Source organism: Petaurus breviceps, unplaced genomic scaffold (assembly GCF_028583685.1).
Source record: "Petaurus breviceps papuanus isolate PSGF00001 unplaced genomic scaffold, PetGlider_PUasm1.0 90823, whole genome shotgun sequence".
In the NCBI taxonomy this organism is placed as follows: Eukaryota; Metazoa; Chordata; class Mammalia; order Diprotodontia; family Petauridae; genus Petaurus; species Petaurus breviceps.
The window spans coordinates 16,940,641-16,961,797 of record NW_027187352.1 but is presented as its reverse complement, the minus strand read 5'-3'; the positions used below and the strand labels follow the sequence as shown (position 1 = coordinate 16,961,797).

At 36.8% G+C, this 21,157-nt stretch overlaps 1 protein-coding gene across 23 annotated transcripts in view; it reads left to right on the top strand.

Annotated features, from left to right (window-relative positions):
• Positions 1–21,157, top strand: part of DLG2 (discs large MAGUK scaffold protein 2) — a 2,470,643-nt gene that overhangs the window by 1,767,529 nt on the left and 681,957 nt on the right. For 22 of the 23 annotated variants that reach the window (XM_069070968.1, XM_069070969.1, XM_069070964.1 and 19 more), the window contains one exon: positions 3,220–3,358. In XM_069070968.1, coding sequence (XP_068927069.1) covers positions 3,220–3,358 — 139 coding nt within the window. Of the gene's footprint in view, positions 1–3,219; positions 3,359–12,414; positions 12,462–21,157 lie in introns of those variants that run through there. The other variant, XM_069070985.1, reaches the window with a different exon arrangement.

Sequence of the window (21,157 nt, the reverse complement as noted above, 5' to 3'; positions counted from 1 at the left end):
AATTAAAACTTCTTTTTAGACAGACAAAGGTCCACTGCAGTTCCTTCCCTAGCTGCCTCCTAAGACCCATATCTCCTGATGAGATGAAGAAGGTAGCAGATGATGACCCTTAGCGATTCTTCCTTGAGCACTATATTGGAAATGCTTACTGTGCTGTGTAATATAGTGTGATTGTAGTAATTTTTTTGTACCCATATTTTAAAATTGGTATTTCTCAAGTGCCAAAAGGCATGACTAATGCCTCCTGAGAGAAAAATCCTAATGTGTTCTGAGATAAAATCAGACTAACTTTGTGCTACAAAAAGGGTGCATGGCAAAAAAAGGGGGGGGGTGTCTAATAAGGTGATAAACCAGTCCTAAGGAAGGTGTTAGATTTAAAGTTTTAAATCACTGCCCTTGATCCTTGATATCAGAGCTTTTCCTCTGAAATTTCTTCTGAATTCATTTTTCACTTGCAAGGGAGGAAAAGAATGACATTGACTATGGCTATGGAAGTGGGAAGAGGGCTGGCACTGTAATGGTCTGCTCAGGCCTCGGGAAGCCACCAGCTTCTTCTGGGGCAGGCCATTTGCCTGAACCCTTTAAAAGGTCACTGATTGCCTCAGCTAATGGATGCTGTGTCTTCTGTGACTAGATAGAAACCAGTTCTGCCTTTTCAATATAATACTTTAAAAATAATTTTGGAGATGTCCATAGGTTAAATAATTGGCAAATGAAAGGTAGCATTTTGTCTCAGTAGGAGACTGGGACTCTGAAACCTCAGCATTCTAATTGCGGATCCACATGCCATCAATTAGTGTTGTGGTCTTAAGCAAGTAGTTTAACCTCTGTCTGCCTGGGATAGCTCTCTAGAGAGAAATATAAGGGTTGGCTAATCCGTTACCTGCCCATTAAGTCAGATATTGTGTGTGTGTTGTTGTTGTTTTTATGAGGATTCAAGACTACTTCCAATATGTGATTTGTTTTTCAATCACGAATGAAGCTGAAACTCACTTTACCTTAGGTGGTATATCCATTTTATAGATAGTCTTCCTTCTTAGCATTTTCCAATATGGATGAATTTTTAGCAGATGTCCATAAGGGATTCAAAATATTCCTGAAAGAAGAATTTACAAAAAAAAAATGAGTCCATGACTCACTTCATGAACATCATCTATAATCATTGTTGGGGAAATAAGGACAGAATGGAGTCTGGAAAAATTATTCAGAAATATAAATACTAAGAGGTTTATGGGAAATAGACATCAAGTGACAGCACTCGTTAGTTGAGGGGTGTACACATAGGGCCAGAATACCAGCTATAGTGGTCATTTATTTGATGTTAGGCAAGTTATTTTAAACTCTGTGGGAATGACTGATGTTGATCTGTGCTTCCTACTTCCTCTTGAATAAATAGTAGATTCAAGATGGAGAATAAGACATTATATATATATATATATATATGCACATACATACATACACAAAAACAAAGTAGGAGTTAGTTTTGTTTAAATATATGTATGTGTGTATACATATATACATATACACATAAACATATATATTTGTTATATGACTTGTTTTTTTTTTCTTTTTCTGTTAAATTTAGGGGGTTAATATGGAGGAAAATTAAATGAATGTTAATTGAAAAATCGACTAAAATAAAAAAAAAATTGTGGGCCTCAGTTCCATTCTTTGTAAAGGGCTTAGACTAGATAATAAATGCAGACTTTTATGTAACATTTTCAAGTTTACAAAGTGTTTTTCATATATTATTCCATTTAATCTTTACAACAATCCTATGAGGTAGGTTCTTTTTTTTCTTTTAATTTCCATTCTACAGATGTGGAAACTGAGATTAAGATTTAAGTGACTTATCCAGGGTCACCCAAGTAGAAAGTATCTCAGTCAGGTTCTGAATCCAGAATTTTCTGAATTCAAGTAAAGTCCCTATTCACTATATTTTTGGTCTCTAAGATGAACTCTGATGTCCTTTCTAGGTCTAAATCTATGATCTAAATCTATGATCCTGGGGCAGCTAGGTGATGCAGTGAATAGAGCACTGGCCCTGGAGTCAGGAAGACCTGAATTCAAATTGTATCTTAGACACTTGACACTTACTAGCTGTGTGACCTTGGGCAAGTCACTTAATCCCAATTGTCTCACCTAAATCCTCCCCCAAAAGGGAAAAAAAAAATAAATCTATGCTTCTGAAATCATGAAGTAGGGAGCCTAGCCAAGACTAGGCTTAGGTGAGATTGGTAGCTGCTTATAGTACAATATCAAATAATGAGGGAAATGTTTTAGTTGTATTTTCTAAAAAAGTATAGTGGTCTGATCAGATGATTCCCTGATTAACTGGAAGAGCTTACTGGGCAATGAGCCTTTGCTGAAAATTTAGTTGTAGTTCATCAAATGGGTATGAATTGACCGGCTTGCACTGTCATGGCTTAGTGTTACCTCTTTTTTGCTTGCTTATAAAATGGGGGCATTTGCAGAGTAGGGAATTCTCTAGTTAATAAATGCACATGTTTTTAAAGCTAGAATATTCTAACTCTAGTAGAATATATGGGACATCCTATCAGTTATCCTCTAGTCTGGTACTCTGACCAGTTCATCTTCTTTTTCATTCATAACATTTCTTTGATGACACTTGGGAAACCACATCTCCTTTATAGGATCTCATTTTTAAAGTAGTACAGACTTCCTATAGCCATCATTTCTGCCTCTCTCCTTTGCCCTTGGGGTGATCCTTGACTTTAAATCTTTGGAAACTGTAGTGTTTCATGCCTAAATGTACAAGACTATTTTGGGGCGAAAGAAGAATTTCATGCTGAATGGACCTGCTCCCAATAGCATTTTGCTTTTGATGGTTAGATATTAATCATTTGAAAAGAATTACTGGATCTACAATTAGAAAGTTAACATTTCCATTTCAATAGAAAATTAATCATTGCCTTGAAACTGTGTGTGCTGCTTGTCCCTTCCAACTGTTTCTCTTCTCTTAATTATGCTAACTTGCTTTGTAGATACCACCATTATTATATGTTGCCAACCATAAAGGTCACCATTTGCTTGTGTATATTAAATGCAAATACACCATAAACTCCACATTCCTGTTTGGCTGCCATTGTCTGCAGTGGGCATCAGAACCTTTCTATTTTTAATATACCCCCTTGGCATCTAAGGGAGCATATGTTGAGTTAAACTGAATCAAAATTTTGTTCTCTTTTCTCCTACCAGCTTACTCTCCACCAATGGAAAATCACATTCTCTCTGGCAACAATGGCACTTTAGAGTACAAATCTTCCCTGCCACCCATCTCTCCTGGAAGGTACTCGCCAATTCCAAAGCACATGCTTGTTGAGGACGACTACACCAGGTCAGTCATCCTTGTTGCTTAACTATGTTTTATGATCATTGCCATAAAGATCGTGGCTTTGCCTAGAACATTAGCTGCTGAGTGTCATGCTTCGGAGGATCTGAGTGCCACTCAGGTATTGTGTTATGTCACAATACCTTTGTGACTCCTTTTGGGGTTTTCTTGGCAAAGATACTATAGTGGGTTGCCATTTCCCTCTCTATCTCATTTTACACATGAGAACTGAGGCAAACAGGGTTGAGTGATTTGCCCAGAGTCATATAGCTAGTAAGTGTCTTGAGGTCAGATTTGAACTCACACAGATGAGTCTTCTTGACTTTGGACCTGGCATTCTATCCCCTGCACCACCTAGCTACCCAACCACTCACATATAGTATCCTATAAAAATATGACAGTAACAGCCCAAATGGGAGCTAACAAAGACATGAAAGCTAACAAAGACATGATGCCATAATTCCCAAACAGATACAGAATGCGGTCAACTTTGTTGGGAACAGACATGCCTCTGGCCATTGTAGTCTTAGGATAATGGGTACAAACTAACCCTTCATGTAAGGATAGTACTGGTATCAGAATGGGAAGAAAGTACCCTAATTGCAAATTAGTATAGTAGAAAGGGCATTGAAATATCCAGGGTTCCAATCATGGCTTTGACTTTTATTAGTTATATGTTCTGATTTGAACTCTCTAGACCTCAATTTCCTCCTTTGTTAAGTATATATTTGATGGGAGGGGGGAGAGTTGGTGAGCAGAGGGTTTAAATTTGATGCCCACAGGCCACAAATGCCAGCAAAACTCCCCAATGCAGAACTAGATTTAAATGCTATTGGGAAATGTTTAACAAAATCAATAAAAATACAGTACAACATAGGTAATGTTAATTTGTGGCTTTGTTTTTCTAAGTCAATACGTGACTCTCAGGGCTGTGTTTCTATTTCAGTTTGACACCACTTACCTAGGTGATCTCTTAGGTGATTTCTCCCACTTCTAGAACCTGTGATCTTTTTAAAAAATATATTTAAAAAATTTTTAATTTATGTAATAAAACAAGCATTTCTATAACACAATATAATAAAAAAGATGATTGCACATGAAACTGCAAATATATTATGTACAACTAGCTATTCCTTTTAAATATATAATAAGATTATTATGTAAATTTATTTTTTTCTTTTTTCCTTCTTTTCTCCACCACGCCCACTCCCCCTCCCCAGGTCGCTACCATTAGACATAAACATTTGATAATATTAGGACATAAAAAGCCCATGCTCTTCTGATGTCAGTTTTGTTAGCACTTAGTATATATCTGACTGAGGTAATTCTTTGCATTACTATTACCCTATATAATCTCACTTCCTGAAAATAAGAGTTATAATTCACAACAGGTCACTGGGGCTAGGCACTAGGGCAAGGAAGGAACTTTACTTGCAGCAGTCATGTGCTAGGTGGTTAGGGCTAGCAGAGGACTATGAAGCTGAAATCATGAGGACACTCCTCCCAATGATATTAGTAGGGCATGTGGGGAGGTGGGGTGGGGAAGAAGACCTAGGCTTCTTCCTCCTGAGAGTTCTCCTGCCATCACTTTCTTCTCCTGGGATCACTTTTTAGACCACTGCATCAGTATAACAGCAACCAACCAGAGTAGACTGTTCAAGCTGCTTGGCTCGAGGACCCCTACCACATAGGACACATCAGATCAGTGACAATGGTGACATTCTCCAGTTTTAAGTTCTCTGTTTCACAACCTCATCCCATTCCCATCACCAGCTAATTTGCCCCAGGTTCTGGAATCCCCAGCTAAGGCTTTGTTGGGATGTGATTACTATCTCAACACTAAGGCAGGTCATGATTTTAACACTGAAGACACTTAATACTTGTTATGGGCAGTTCAGTCAGTGTACAAATATAGCAATCACTCTATATCTAGAAATTGGTCTGATTGCCTGACTGCCTTTGAGTCTGTCTTGGGAAAGGAAAATATACCCCCTGAGTATCCTTTAACATTTCCAACTCATTTGTCCACAGACTATTGCCAGTGTGCCTATCCCAAAATGTTGGTGTTAGAAGTGACTTTGGAGATTATAGTACATTGATCTTCAAAATGGGGACCATAGTATGACCCCGTAGAATCTGTAGACTAAACCCAAGTGGTCAACCAGAGGGCAGGAAGATGGACCACCTCCCACTCTACCCACAAAAGCTAATTATGGGCTTGTCTTCAACACAGCCACACTACTGTCTTTACCCAGTGCACCCCAATGCCCCAGCATTTCACCCCTTTGTACCTCTGGTCTCTCATGGTTTTTTTCAGTCATCACCTCCTCAAAATACATATAAAATAACCACAACTCAGGAACTCATAGCAGCTGAACAAGCAAAATCCCTATCCTTCATGCCCACCCCCAGTGTATCTATGCCCTGTCTCCCAGATCTCATCATGGCTACCACAGACACTCTTCAGTGAGTGCTTTCTGTGCTCTGAAGCAGTGGATGGTGAGTAAGATCCACCTCCACTGAACACCCTACACACACACACACACACACACTCATTTCTTTTTTTTTCTTTTTTGTGAAAAGTTAAGTAGCACAGGATGAACAGGCATGGATTTTTGGGGTACTCTATATTGAAGATTACATTACATAGATAATGTAATTATCTACCTCAAAACCTACCCCTCTTCTGAACTTCGCTGTTTCTATTGAGGACATCATCATCCTTTGACAGTCTTCCAGGTTCTCAACTTCCTTGACTCTTCATTCAACTGATACTGCTCTCTTTGCAGTTACCATTCTCTCTGTCTTTCTGTCTCTCTCTCTGTCTTTCTGTCTCTCTCTCTGTCTTTCTGTCTCTGTCTTTCTGTCTCTCTCTCTCTCTCTCTCTCTCTCTCTCTCTCTCTCTCTCTGTCTCTCTCTCTCTCTCTCTCTCTCTCTCTCTCTCTCTCTCTCTCTCTCTCTCTCTCTCTCTCTCTCTCTGTCTCTCTCTTTCTCTGTCTCTCTCTCCTCTCTCTGTCTCTGTGTCTCTCACTCCTTTCATCTTCTCTTTTCACTTTCCTCTCCTTTCCCTTTCTTTTTCTCCCTCTGTTCTTTTCTCTCCTCCTCTCTCTCCCTCTCTTATTCACTCTCTCTGTGTTCCCCTCCCTCCTCCCTCTCTCTTGTTGAAAATTATATGTTCACCTACAAAAATGTCCATATCTTTACAAACAAAACACCTTGGAAATGGAACTAATTAGTCTATTTTTTATAAAAACCTTACAAATGAATAGTTTAAGTGGGTATTGAACCCATTTATTAAAAATACATAAATGCTACCCTTTAGTAATTCAGTGAACAATTAAATAATATCAGGGAAGATGGAAATTTACTGGATGAATTCCATCTAAAAACTTTGCATAATTAGTGGATGGGATTTAAAAATAAATATCATTTTGATATCCATCTCTTTCTGAGGTATCTTTTTTCATCTGTGATTGACATGAAAAACAAGTATCAATACAGCATGTCCTAAAAGTCTCAGGATAGCATCGAGTCCTTTGGGACATTCTGTATGAGATAATTCTAATTTAGAATTAGATTTTCAAATCACTGTCATTCAATCTTTAACCAACATTTAAAAGAAAAAAACAAATTATACTCAATCAGATTGGTCATTTATTAGTCCTTATATTTTATTAAGAACAAAAAAGGTTTATTGTATTATAAATAAAATGTTCTTTTCAAAATATCACTTCCTCAACTTATTTTTTGCATTTCTTTTTTGTGTAAGCTTTCTAATATACATAATTCTTAGTGTAGCATTAATGATATATAACTTAAAAGTCAGTGATTATGAATACATGGGAATATCTGCTCATGATTTTTGTTTATGTGGGCATACAAACAAAATAGTTTAGACTCTTCTTCCCGGTGCCATCCTTTCATTGTAGAGATTTGGGACCTGAGATGCAAAAAGTTTAAGTGACTTGTCCATGTTTATATAGGGAATAAGTGTCACAACTTAGATTTGAACCAAGGTCCTGTGACTCCTCTTCTCCCCTGTATTACACCATATTATTTTTGACTCTTAGTTTCTTCATATCCTCCTCCTCAAAAGCCTCTAGTCAGTCAGCAAGTCAACAAGCATTTATGAAGCAATTACTTTGTGCCAGGCACTGTGTTAAGTCTCAGAAATACAAATACAGCAAGAGGAAAGACTTTCCTTGGCTCAGATTCTAGTGAGAGAAGAAAACACATAAAAGGAAAACTGAAAAGAATGTGAAAGAAATCTGAATATAAGAGTTGGGGTAGAGGTTGAATAGAAATGAAGCCAAGAAGACTACTTTGTTCTGAAGTTCCTAACTCACAGAAACAACCAAAAGTTTTTAGTTATCACTCTTAGTTTGTGTGGTATCAATATGATTATAAGAATTGTCATAAATTATAACTATTATTGCTATTTCCATCATTAATTATATTACTGGTATAATAGGCATCATATCAAAACTAACTTTCAGAGATTCCCTCTTTATCAGGAAATACTATATATAATAACACTTATGGTTTTTTATTATTTTTATAACCTAATATTGTTGACAATTTCAGCATCTAACACAGGATTCATATACAATACATTCTTGATTAATGGTTTTTTAACTGAGTTTGGCCGGTGGCAATGACTGACACTTAATTGAGCCATTTTGATTTGTCAGTAGTGCCTAAAATAAGACATTGACAGGACCATTCCATCTTTGATCAGTCAGAACTGATCAAGTCCCAAACTAACATATGTTGATGTCCAGAAACATTGTTTTCACATATAAATTAATTATGGCTAAATTCTAGTTGACTGGTAGCTTTATTAAGTTGAACCCTAGAGAAACTGATCTCAATTTGAACTTGGCAGTTCAAGCTTGATGCCTGTAAGTTGAAACAATGAAACACAATACACTTTTTTTTCTAGGATGATTTTGAAAGATAAAGATTTTCAAATGTCCATTTTTATCATTAATTGCTCCAATGTTAGCAGGTACTTGAAATTGGCCAAGTGTTTTTCAAAACTGTTTTTATTTTACATTTTTAAATTTTTGAGTCCCAGTCTTGACCAAACCACTACTTGACTCTGTGACCCTGAGCAAGTCAACATGGCATTTGAATGTTGGCTTGATCACTAATGCCCTCTTTCAGGGCTTCTGTATCAGCAGTAAAGCCCTCTCTGGACTTCTGTAAACAGCAGTAAAGTCCTCTTTCAACAGACAGAATGCTTCATTCTGACAAAGTAACATCAACACAGACAGAACAGACAGACACAGTGCCGACATCACAAGCATTCTCCCTCTCAGTTCTGCTTGGTCCCAGGGCGTGCTCCACCTTTTCTCTCTCTGCTCCTTCCTGTTCTGCTCTCCCAACAAGCTCCTCCCACCCTGGTCTCCATGTGAACAGGCCTATTAAGGGCACAGAAGGTCTCCAAACTCCCTTAGGTCTATTAAGGGCAGAATAACTATACTGTTTCCATAAAGACAATACAATCAAAGGCACTTGAATGGCTGAAACAAGCAGCAAAGTATTGCTTTGCTTGCCATTACAGAGAATCAGTTAAGTTCAGAGTTCAAATCTATCCTCAGACATATACTAGCTTTCTGACTATGGGCAAGTCACTTGACCTTTGTCTGCCTCAGTTTCCTCATCTATAAAATGGGGATAATAATTATGCCTACCTCCTAAAGTTGTAGTAAGGATAAAATGAGATAATATTTATATAGTATTTTATGAATCTTAAAGTAATATAAAATTCTAATTTGGTTTTTCTGCTGCTGCTACTACTGCTACTACTGATCTTTGTGATAAGTTTAAACTGAAACATCCCCACCAAACCCTTTTACATAGCTGTGTTTCAAGCATCTACTCCCCACCCCCAAAAATGAAGAATTAAGCGTTCCCTCCTTTATCAAACAACAGCTGTTTCTACTTGCTAAAGGTAACTTTTCCACATATACCACTGATTGCCTTCTCTCTCATATTTTTGAGACTGTCCCCACTATCCTCTCTGTTCTCTCTTCAACTTTCAGCCTTTCCATATAATTGCTCTGACCCTACAAGTATGCAAATTTAAGTATAGCAATTATTTCCTAAATATAGGTGACTAGATGGCACAGTGGATAGAGCACTGGGCCTGAGCTCAGGAAGAACTGAGTTCAAATCCAGCCTCAGACCCTACTTGTGGGACCCTGAATAAGTCTGCCTTGGTTTCCTTTGGCAGAAAATGGGAATCATAATAGCATCTACCTTCCAGGGTTGTGAGGATCAAAAGTGATCATCTCTATAGAGAATTTAACACAGAGTCTGGCATGTAATAGGTACATAGTAAATGCTTGTTCACTTCCTCTTTTCTTCTCCCCACCTTTCCTTCCTAACAAATAACTTTTCCCTTCCTCCAGTGTTTCTTTTTAAACATTGGAGCTTTTGATAACCTGTTTTGCTTTTCAAGGTTCTGCTGAGGTGGCATGTTTTATTCTCAGACAAGAAACAGAATAGTTTGATAGTATAGTTGTATATCCTGTGAATAAAATTTGCATTTCTTTCTAAACCCCGGGCTCTGGGTTATATATGAGGGCAACAAATGTGTACCAACAGAATCAGCATAGCTCAGAAGAGAACAATGCCAATGGAGGTCACCTTCATCCTGTTCTCTAATTGTTCTCATTTGCCATGAATGTTTGATGTGCTTTTAAGTTGGTGGTGAAAATTTCTCTAAAAAGATCTTGATAAGACCTTTATCCTTAGTTTTACTGAACTCAAGGAACAGTGGTCTTTGTGAAAATGTTGTTTATCCTTCATGGGATCATAGGCTTGTAGATTTTTTTTGCTATTTTTAATTTTTTTAATTCACTTTATTTTTAATTTGTGGAAAAAACAAAAATTTCCACAACATAGTATGATAAAAAGATGATTGGACAGGAAACTGAATTTTTGAATTACAAATTTCAAACTAAAAGAGACCTTTGAGATCATTGAGTTCAACTCTTTTCATTTTAAAAAATGAATAAATTAATGCACAGATATTAAGTGATTTGCTTAGGGTCACACAGCTAGCAGATGTCTGGGATTAGAACCAAGGTCCTTCTGACTCCAAGTCTAGTAGTCTCCCCACTATACCACACTGCCTCTCTCTTGCTATGACAGAACAATCATCACATAGCAGCAAGAACTATTGATGAGCCTTTGCTTATCATACAACAGTCATCAGTCACCTAACAAAATTCTTTCCAGTAGAAAGAATATCTCACTGTGAGATATTCTAGAACCTAGAGTCATCTCTATGCCATAGTGGTACACCAGAGAAGGAGGCTTAATACAAAGGGTTATACTTTTACATTTTAGAAAATATTGAAAATGATCTTATATTTCATTTACCTTCTGTTTCATTGGAGAATTTTTCTTTACTCAGCTCAAAATGGTTCTTCCTCACAGATACAGAAGGCAGTTGGCCAAGGTCTTTCAGCTACATCTTTCAGCATTCTGCAGTGGCCTAAGCACCTTATTAACAGAGCAGCTTTACTTCTCTTTAACTGGATATTTGTATCACCTTGAACATATAACTTCACCTCAGTTTCCCTGCCTATAAAAAAATGAGAAAATTTGGAGTAGATGATGACTGCTATCTATTTCAGTTCTAATACTCTATGATTCTATGACTCTATCCTACTTACTGTCTGTTGATAGGTTGGTAGTAAGCAAAGCTATTAGAGGAGTCCTTTCCTTTCAACTCTTTTGCACTTTTCTCTAATGCAAGAGCATATTATAATTATTTATGTTCATGCCATCCTTCCTACCAGACTATAAGTTCTGTAAAGACAGTGACCCCAACTTATCTGAACAGTATTTCTTTCCTAGTACCTAACACAGTACTCTGTATAAGTAGATGCTTAATCATTGTTTCTTAAGTGAATAAATGAAATTGGCAAATACATGTCTTAGGTGTTTCCAATCTGTTTCCCACCTCTCCAGTCATTCTTGGCATATTCCCAGCAGTCTCCCAGAGTTTCTCGTATCACTATCGTACCCTGGCCTGCTGGTTCTTGATAACTCTTTCTACTTTCCTCAAATGCCAATCCAAATCAATGTTGCTTGCCTATTTCTACTGGGAGCTACTCATCCCAGCTGTCAGGTGTCAAGGTTCTGATAAACTTGCTCATAATCACACTGAGGTATATGCTAATAATAGTTTAGGTTGACATCTTTTATTAATACTCCTTAATCCAAGGAATTTTAAGAGCATGACTGCTGGCATCTTCAAATGGTGAATGTTTTAGAACAGGAAAGGTTTCCTGTTTCTCCCAAACCACCAATTCTATCTACTTTCTCTTACTATCTGAGCTGTGCAATAAAAGGTTCATCTTAGAACAAATGAATCTTACAATGAGCTGACATAGACTTTAGAGATCACTTAATCCAACCCTCTTATTTTATAGATGATGAAATTGAGGCTCAGAGAGGTAAAAATAACTTCTTCAAGGTCACACAGCTCTAATAAATACAGCCCTTGAACTAAAAGCCTTGTCTCCTCAGTCCAGTTTTCTTTCCACTCTACCATATTATATTTTTTCCTTATTCTGATAAATTCTCATTTTCTTTCTCCTTTACACATGAAAACAAATGCAGAAGAAATTGACTTTCAAATGTATATGTAATTAGAATGCTATAAGCATGTTGCCAGAACTGGACCTAAAACTTCCCCAACATTTCTAAAAATGAGGACATCTTCGATAAGTCCAGGAGGAAAGAGGCCATGCCAAACATAAGACTTAATGAATGTTCTGGACTTGAATTCTCCCCTTGTGAGCTGCCGATTGGTATTTATTGTGGAGTAGACATCTGGCTTTCTATTTTTAGGAAACCACAGCTATTAAAGTGATTTGGGGGTGGTTTTCAGATGTGCACTTTCACTTGGACCTCATAAGAGACAGGGCAGGGTAGCATTTAGCACAACCAAGAAATGACTCCATTTCACTCCCAGTTATGTGCAAGCAGATGGCCTGCTCCAGGGATTGCTGGAATTTTGAAGTTGTAAGGTCTTGCAGCTGTTATGTCTGGTCACAATGCAAGACAGACCCAAAGACAACCATTTAAGGTGAGAAGTTCATGGACATATGCTTCTTCCCTCCTTACAGCATCTGAGAAACACAGCATTAGATTGCCCATATTTAAGAGGCAGTATGGTATAGTGAATAGAATTCTCGATCCGGAGAGAGGAAGAAGTGAGTTCAAATGCTGCTTCTGACATTTATTAGCTTTATGACTGTAGTCAACACCATTTGTTGTTGTTGTTGCTGTGTTGTTTAAGTCATATGTGACTCTTCATGGCCCCATTTTGGGGTATTCTTGGCAAAGATACTGGAGTGGTTCACTCCTTTTCCAGGTTATTTTACAGATGAGGAAACTAAGGCAAACAGGGTTAAGTGACTTGCCCAGGGTTGCACAGCTAGTAAGTCTCTGAGGCCAAATTTGAACCCAGGAAAATGAGTCTTCTTGATTCCAAGCCCAGTACACTATTGACTTTGTGACCTAGCTGCTCTGATCAATACCTAGTATTTATACTAGTTACCATTTATATAATTCTTTAAGATGTGTAAGACACTTTATAAATGGTGTCTCATTTCATCTTCACAACATCCCTGGAAGATAGGGGCTTTTATTATCTCTATTTTATTGAAGAAGAAGCTGAGGAGAAGATGTCAAGTGATTTTCCCAGGGCCATGCAGCTAGCAGTCATTAGAGGCTAGATTTGAACTACTGATCTTCCTTATTCCAGGTTCATGTTTCTATTCATTGTACTATTTAGCTGCCTCTTAATTGGCTTACTTCTCCAAATCTCAGTTTTTTCATCTGTAAAGTGAAGGTATGGTTCTCTATGGCCCTTCTGTCTCTTTCCAACTTTAAATCTATGATCATTAGATTGATAAAAACTCTCGTCCGTATAAAAGAGTCATGGATTTTCCCCCACATCCTTTGTGTTACCTATATTTTCTAAACCTGATTTTTCTGATCCTTCACCCTTTGCAGTGATGATTTCTTGAAACAAAAAATATTTGGAATAGGAGGTTGCAGTAAAAAAAAAGGTCAGATCACTGGATGGAAGGTCAAAGGGAGATTTGTCCCTTTAGTGATAGTCGCAGCACACAGCTATTTGGGATTTTCTTTCTTAACTGTGAGGATTGATGAATGAAGCTCCTATGTTAGTGTGTATGGGGGAAGGAGAGTTAGGATGAAAATTAGCTGCCATTCATTACAGCATTCAAAAAAATTTTAATCAATAATAAAATTAATAAAAATAAATAAAATATAATAAATATAAAATATAAATGTATATTGAGAAAATGTGTTAATGTTCTGCTTTCTGACCATGCTTTTAATTTAACATTGGAGGGGAAAGGGGGAATGGAGAGGAATAGTGGTCTGAACTTGAAAGGTGCTCTTGATTTCTCCCTATGCTGTTTCCTCCATGGGTCACAGAGTTGTTTGTTTATGATCTCTCCTCCCACATAAGAATGTGAGCTCCCTGAAAACAGGAACTGTTTTTACTTTTCTTTGTGTCCCCTGCACTTCGAGGAACTGGCACATAGTGGGTGCTTAATAAGCATTATTGAGAGACTGATTTATTGACTGACACAGTGCCCGGAACATAGATTGAGCTCAGTAAGTGTTTGTTGGCTGACACATAAATATGAGTTAGCCAGACACCGAGTTTGTCTTAAATATATACTAGTATACATAGACAGACATACACAAATAATCCTCTGTGTTGCTATAAGGTTATTATAATCCTGAGAATGTTTTTGTTATGAAAAAATTACATTGAAATGCATCATGCTAATTCAACCAGCATTTTTAAGCACTTGCTGTATACAAGGCAGAGTTCAAGGCCCTGCCTTTGGGAAGAACAGGCATAAATTTGAATGATTTTTGCCCCCTACCTTCTAGAAGCCTAAAATCAGATTTTGAAGACAAGGCAAACATTAAAAAATACTAAAGGATTGTAGAGGATGTAAAAAGTGACACAAGTGAGGTAGAGGTGGTATATGAATGTAATGGAATATTATTGTGCTATAAGAAATGAGGAGCAGACAGGCTTCATATTTACCTGGAGAGACTTATACAAACTGATGCTTAGTGAGAAGATCAGAACCAGGAGAAATCTGTACACAATTACAGACACATCACATGTGTAATGACTGTACCCTTCTCAACAATGTAAGGCCATAAGATAACTCCGAAAGACTCATGATGGAAAAAAGATGTCTACATTCAGAGAAAGAACTAGAGAGAACAGAGTTTGAATGCAGTGAAGCAAACTACCTGCTCTCTTTCTTTTTCTTGCTTGGTTTTGCTTCTTCTTTCCCATTGTTCATCCCATCAGTTACAATCTTTCTTCACAACCTGACTAATGTTGAATGTGAAAGTATTTGCAGATCCTATAGTTGACTGCATGCCACCATGGGGTGGGGGAAGAGCAGGGGGAGAGAGGGACAGTAAGAAAATTTGAAACTCAAGGGAATGTGGAACTGAATCTTGTAAACTAAAAGTAAACAAACAAATTAATAAAGACAAAAGAAAAAGAAGTGAGATAGAAAGATAGTAATGACCTTGAGGAAATTCTTTCCCATCTGTGTGACCCAGCTTCCTTCTCTGTGAAATGAAGAAGAATGGAGCAGATAATCTCTAAGGTTATGGCAATTTCTATATTCTATGATACTCTATATTTTTTAGATTTTCCAAGGAAAATGACCTCATAGCAATTTTATATTAATGCCTATCTGTGTACATGGTTTACCTCTCCAGTAAGGTTCTTGGAAATTGTAATTGTTTCAATTCTTTTTCCTTTGTATCCACAGTTCTAAGCCCCCTTCATGGCATATATTAGATTTTTAAATGTTTTTAATTAATAATAAAAATAAATAAAATATAATGAATAATGAATAAAATATAAATAAATTAAATTAATAATAATTTTTAAATTAAATATTTATATCTATAAATGCGTGCTGATGTACTGATTGGTTCCTAATCTCTGTGCTTCTATTTCTACTTGTGCAAAGTGGACACACCATATTAGATTAGTTGATTAGTGCAAAATTGGGAGTCAGAAGACCTGGGTTTAAGATTTTAGATAGATTTTTTTTACTACCTGTGTGATTCTAAGCAATTCCTTTACCCTCTCCTGAATAGAGTTTACTTATCTGAGGTCTTCTTGTTTCAACTTGCTTCAATTCTCTCTTTTCAATCTATTCTTTATGCAGTTCCCAAAGTGATTTTCCTTAAGAACAGATTTAATTGTGTGACTCCCCTCATTTTGTAACTAGTCTCTGTGTTCTTATATTTGTGTATACCTCCTACCGATGGAATCTAAGTTTTTTGAGGGCAGACACTATTTTCTTTTTGGTCTTTGTGTCCCCTGTGACTGCCACAATGCTTGCCACTTAGGAACTATTTAATCCAGTCAATCAGTAAGCATTTGTTAAATGCCTACTATGTGTCAGGCATTATATTAAGAGCTAGGAGTATAAAACAAGACAAGATGCAATCCTATGCTCAAAAGTATAGTCTATTGGGGGACACAATGGTCAAATAAGTAGGCCCATGCTTGACATATATATATATATATATATATATATATATATATATATATGCATGCATACACATACATGGATTGGTAAATAAATACAATTGGTAGATATATACATACATAAACACATGGATGGATAGATACATACATAGATGGGTAGACAAATTAGATAGATAGACAGACAGATAGATAGATAGATAGATAGATAGATAGATAGATAGATAGATAGATAGATAGATAGATAGATAGATAGATAGATCAGATACGTAGATACATACATATGTAACTGATAGTTTGCTATGTAAAAATAAAAGGTTCCTTTATCTCTGGGACTTATGACTGAAGGTCCCTTCCTTCTCTAGCTCTTTAGTTAGATTTTGTGATTCAAATTAGAGTTAGAATATAAGGTACTCTCAATGTTAACTCTAGATGAAATGTTGATTATATTATTTTTTAAAAGACATAATTCATTCCAAAGAAAATAGCTAAGTTTGGAGAATTTTTCTACTTATCCATTCTTCTGCATCCCCAGATGTAAGAGCCAACTGAGTGGATGATACAGAACCATGGCCGAAAGAGCTATAGGTTTTGAAATACAGAGAACACGGTATCAAAAAGCAGAATGGCATAACCAGCAGAAAAGTTAGTCTTAGGTTTTTGTAACAGACATACAAGATTTTGAGGAAAGATCCTGCTGTACTTCTCAGACTGTACAGGACCACATTTTAGGAAAGATGATGACCAACTGGAGCATGACCAGAGTAAAACAACCATCATGGTTCCCTAGCTGGATACCGTACCAACTAAAGATTGGTTGGAAGAAAACAAAAGCATGAAACCAAACAACTAGGTGTGTTTAACTTGAAGAAGAGAAGAGTTAGAGTGAACAAAGACCAGATGCTCACTTTTTGTTAGTGTAGAAACAATTCTTGGTCAGGAAGGGAAAGGATTTTATGAGCTCTAAGGTCCCTTCATATTGTTAGATTCTACGATCTGATGACTTTCTCTAGTATCTGAAAAGTTATGGAGAAGGAAGTTTGAACTGGTTTCAATTTACTCCAGAGGTAGAACTAAGAACAAGGGGCACAAGTTATGGAAGTAAATTGTGACTTTTTATAAGGAGAAAAACAAACAAATGATAAAATGTATTAATTAATTGCCTAAATAATGAAAGAGCTCCTCTGGGAGACAAGTAATAGATAATTGCTCCTTCTCTTCCCAATACTGTCTTCATTCAGAGACTTAATGATAATTTATGGGTATTGAAGCAGAGATTATTGGTTTTGAATGGATTAGACTAAATGTCCTTCATGGTCCCTTCCAGCTCTGAGATTGTGTAATCTATGCATACATAAGGAGAATGCTGAACACCCACACACACACACACAGACACTGTTCAACCTTCTCTTTTGCAGCTCTTCTTACCATTGGGATTCCCTATTTCTTCCTTCTTTCTCTATTCCTATTTCTTTTTTATTCTTTTTTTTCTTTTCCCTTTTATCCATTCTCCTCTTCTAAAATCAATTTGATTCAAGCATTTTTTAAAAGCATAAAATGACACATGCTGGGTATGTGACCCTGCATAATTTATTTAACCTTTCAGGGCCCCAAGAAACTCTCTAAGACTATACATTTCAGAACAGGCAACAATCTGTTGGGGATACTAAGGAAGCAGTGATAAAGCCTTTGCCTTTAAGGAATTTATATCCTACTGTGGGCAAATATAAATTCTAACTACTGGATAATAATATGCAAATGTGAAATCACAGTTTTAATGATCTGTATTTCCTATTGCTTCTTCCTTTCTAAAAGAGTGATGGGGGATGCAGAGTGTCATTGTTATAAACCAGCCACAGACTCAGAGATTACAGAGTTAGAAAGGATAATAGAGACCATCAAGCCCAACCCAATATTTCATATATGTACAAATAATAATAGTAACAACAACAACAATAATCACAGTTAGCATTTATAGAGAACTCAAGTCTCCTGATTTCCTATATTGTGTTCTTCCCACCTCATCAAAATGACTCCAGTTCATTATTAATCTTCTGTAAGACAAGGCAACCATTGTTGTTGTTATTGTTATTGTTTTTGAGTTGTTTTTCAGTCATGTCTGATGCTTTATGACCCCATTTGGGTTTTTCCTTGTCAGAAATACAGGAGTGGTTTGCCATTTTCTTCTCAGCTCATTTTATAGATTGGGAACTGAGGAACAGAGTTAAGTGACTTGCCCAGGGTCACCCAGCTATTAAGTGTCAGGCCAGATTTGAACTTAGGAAGATGAGTCTTCCTGACTCCCAACCTAGTGCTCTATCTGCTGAACCACCCAAATGCCCAAGACAAACTACAGTAGTGCATAATTGTTACTCAAATGCTTACAAGTGCTCTGTGCTAATACTCAGAACAATATTTTCTCTTTAAGTTAATGAGATACTTTGATATCATCCCCCAGTACTTTAGAAGACAATAGAATCCTTACAATTATAGAATATTATAAACATTATACTCTAAAAGCAGATTGGCATCAGTGATAGGGTGATAGAACACTCATGGACAAGTCAGAATAACCACATTCTAATCTTGATTCTGCAAATGCAAAGCTGAATAACTTTGGCCAAATATCTTGACTTTTCTGAGGTCTGCATTCCCTGTGTGTAAAATGAAGGTAAAGGTCTGCATGATCTCTAAGATCCCTCCCAGTTTTGCCATTCTGTGATGAAGAGTCCATAATCCTAAAGCATCCATTGACTTCCCCATTAAATTCCATTTCTAAAATTCATTAGTGAGTTTTCTCAGATTTTCTTTAAAACAACTCATTCAGAAAAGATGCATCCCATGTTCTCTCTCCCACATACTTTTCCAGAATATAACTCAGATACTGACAGTTATAAAACTTCCTGTTTCTAGAAATAGCTGTGTATGTGTACTAGCTATAATCGTGGCATGTTTTAGGAAGCCAGAGAACTCCAAGTAAGAAGAACACCTAACTGGGGCAGCATGACTTGGTGAAGAGTGACTTCAGCCTTGGTCTCTGAAGATTTGGATTCAAATCCTCACTCTGCTCTTTGCTAACTGACTTTGGGAAAGCTATTTAGTGTCTTCTAAGCCTCAGTTTCTCTATCTGTGAGATAAAGATAAAACTTGTACAACTGCTAATACTTATATATGTACACACATAATTTGTGAATGTTCATAAAACTGAAAATTTCCAAAGAATTATAAGCTAAATGGCTGGTATCAGAATAGAGCGAGGGTAATGGTCATTTTTATAAGGAAAGGGAATAGGAAGGGAAGGGGCATTATGGACTCTTAACTATAGGACCTTAGGCAAATCATTTATCATTCCTGGGCCTCAGTTTCCTCATATGTAAAATAAAAAGGCTAGATTAAATCCCCTCTGAGGTCTTTTCCATGGGTATATCTATGATCCTATGCTTTAAACATTCTTGGTACCTCATGAGCCCTGGGAAGCCCTGCTTTTCTCTGGCTGACATCTCCAGGCTTGGCTCACTAATTCCCCCTACTGGTTTCTTGCTGTTGATGTCTGAATAGTGGATTGAAGCCCTCCCAGTTAGTTTTATTTCAGTACAAAGAAAACTGGCAAATATGGATTACGTGTTTGTTCTGCATAGATCACTGTGCTAGATTCTGCAACAAATAGGAAATTTAGATCTATTTCTACCGACATTTTTTATATATTTGCAAATATGAGGAGGCTAAGTGATGCCATACTACTTAGATAACTGGGACTGGAGCCAAGAAGACCTGAACCAGGCTCAGGTACTTACTAGCTGTGTGGAGCCTAGAAAACTCATTTAATCTCTGCTTGCCTCAGTTTCCTCATCTGTAAAATGGGGATAATAGTACCTGCTCCCAGAGTTGCTGTGAAGATTGAATGAGATGTTTATAAAGCACTTCTTAGGACATCATCTAGAACATAGCATGTGTTATATAGATAAATGTTAGTCATTATTTTTTAAATTATTATTACCTTAGTATAGTATAAAGTCTCATTTGGTATATGTGAGGAGTCTGCAGTTCAGAGAAATGAAGTTACTTGACCAGCCTAACTTTCCAGTCTTATGTTCTATTATCCCCAAGATTCCATAATATAGTTATATCTTCCATGGTCTCTATGCTACTGTGAACCAGAGTACAGTTGTCCCTTGAACATAGCAGGGGTTAAGAGCACAGTGCCCCTGTTATCTTAAAAATACACAAAAACATTTTTGAATCATTCTTTTTTACCAGAAAAGAAATCTGATTTTTTTATCTTTCTTTTTATGAGGTGTTTACAGTATTCAAAAATAAAATTTTCTGATATTATACACGTATTTTATGCATTCTTGAGTTTCTAAACTTTTTCTGTTTCATTTGTTGGCCTTCACTTGTCATCTACAACTTCTGTAAAACTCTCCCAAAACCCCCATTTAATTTCTTATGCCAATCTGTGTTATATCAAAACTATGGTAGGGGAAGTCATGATCTAGAAGGAATAACTGTATTCTCTTCTCCTTGCACATGTGCTTCACTCTCCCTCCCTGCGGCCTTTGTTCTTAGTACCTGACCTGAGACTGATGCCTGGAATCCCTCAGACCCCCTCTTTACCTAATGAATTCCTGTTCATTCTTAAAAGCTAACTCAGTTGCCAGCTTCTCCCTGAAGTCTTCCTTAATTCCCTAGTCAATAAAAGCCATCTCATTTAGACCTCCCAAGATAATTTGTTTTGAATGTCTCCAATGTGCTTAGGTTGTCTTGGGCATTATAGCTATCATATCCTGCTACTAGACTATTTCCTTTGTGGGAGTAAGAGATTCTGTCTTAACTATAGTTTGCATCTCCCCTAATTCCTGTGTTTTGTGCATACTGGTTATCTAATAGATATTTGAGGCAGGTAGGTGGTACAGTAAATGGAGAGCTGAACATGGACTCAGGATGTTCAGAGTTCAAATCTTGCCTTAGACACTTGCTTTTTTTACTCTGAACAGTTCACTTAGCCTGTATTTGCCTCAATTTTTTCATCTATAAAATGGGAATATTAATAGCACTATCTTACAGGGTTATCATGTAGATAAGATGAGAAAATTTTTATAAATTCCTTTTTAAACCTTAAAATGCATTTAAATGCTAGCTAGTGTTATTATTATTTGCTGATTGAATTATTATCCAGGGATACATAAATCAGTGTTAGTGCCCCAAGT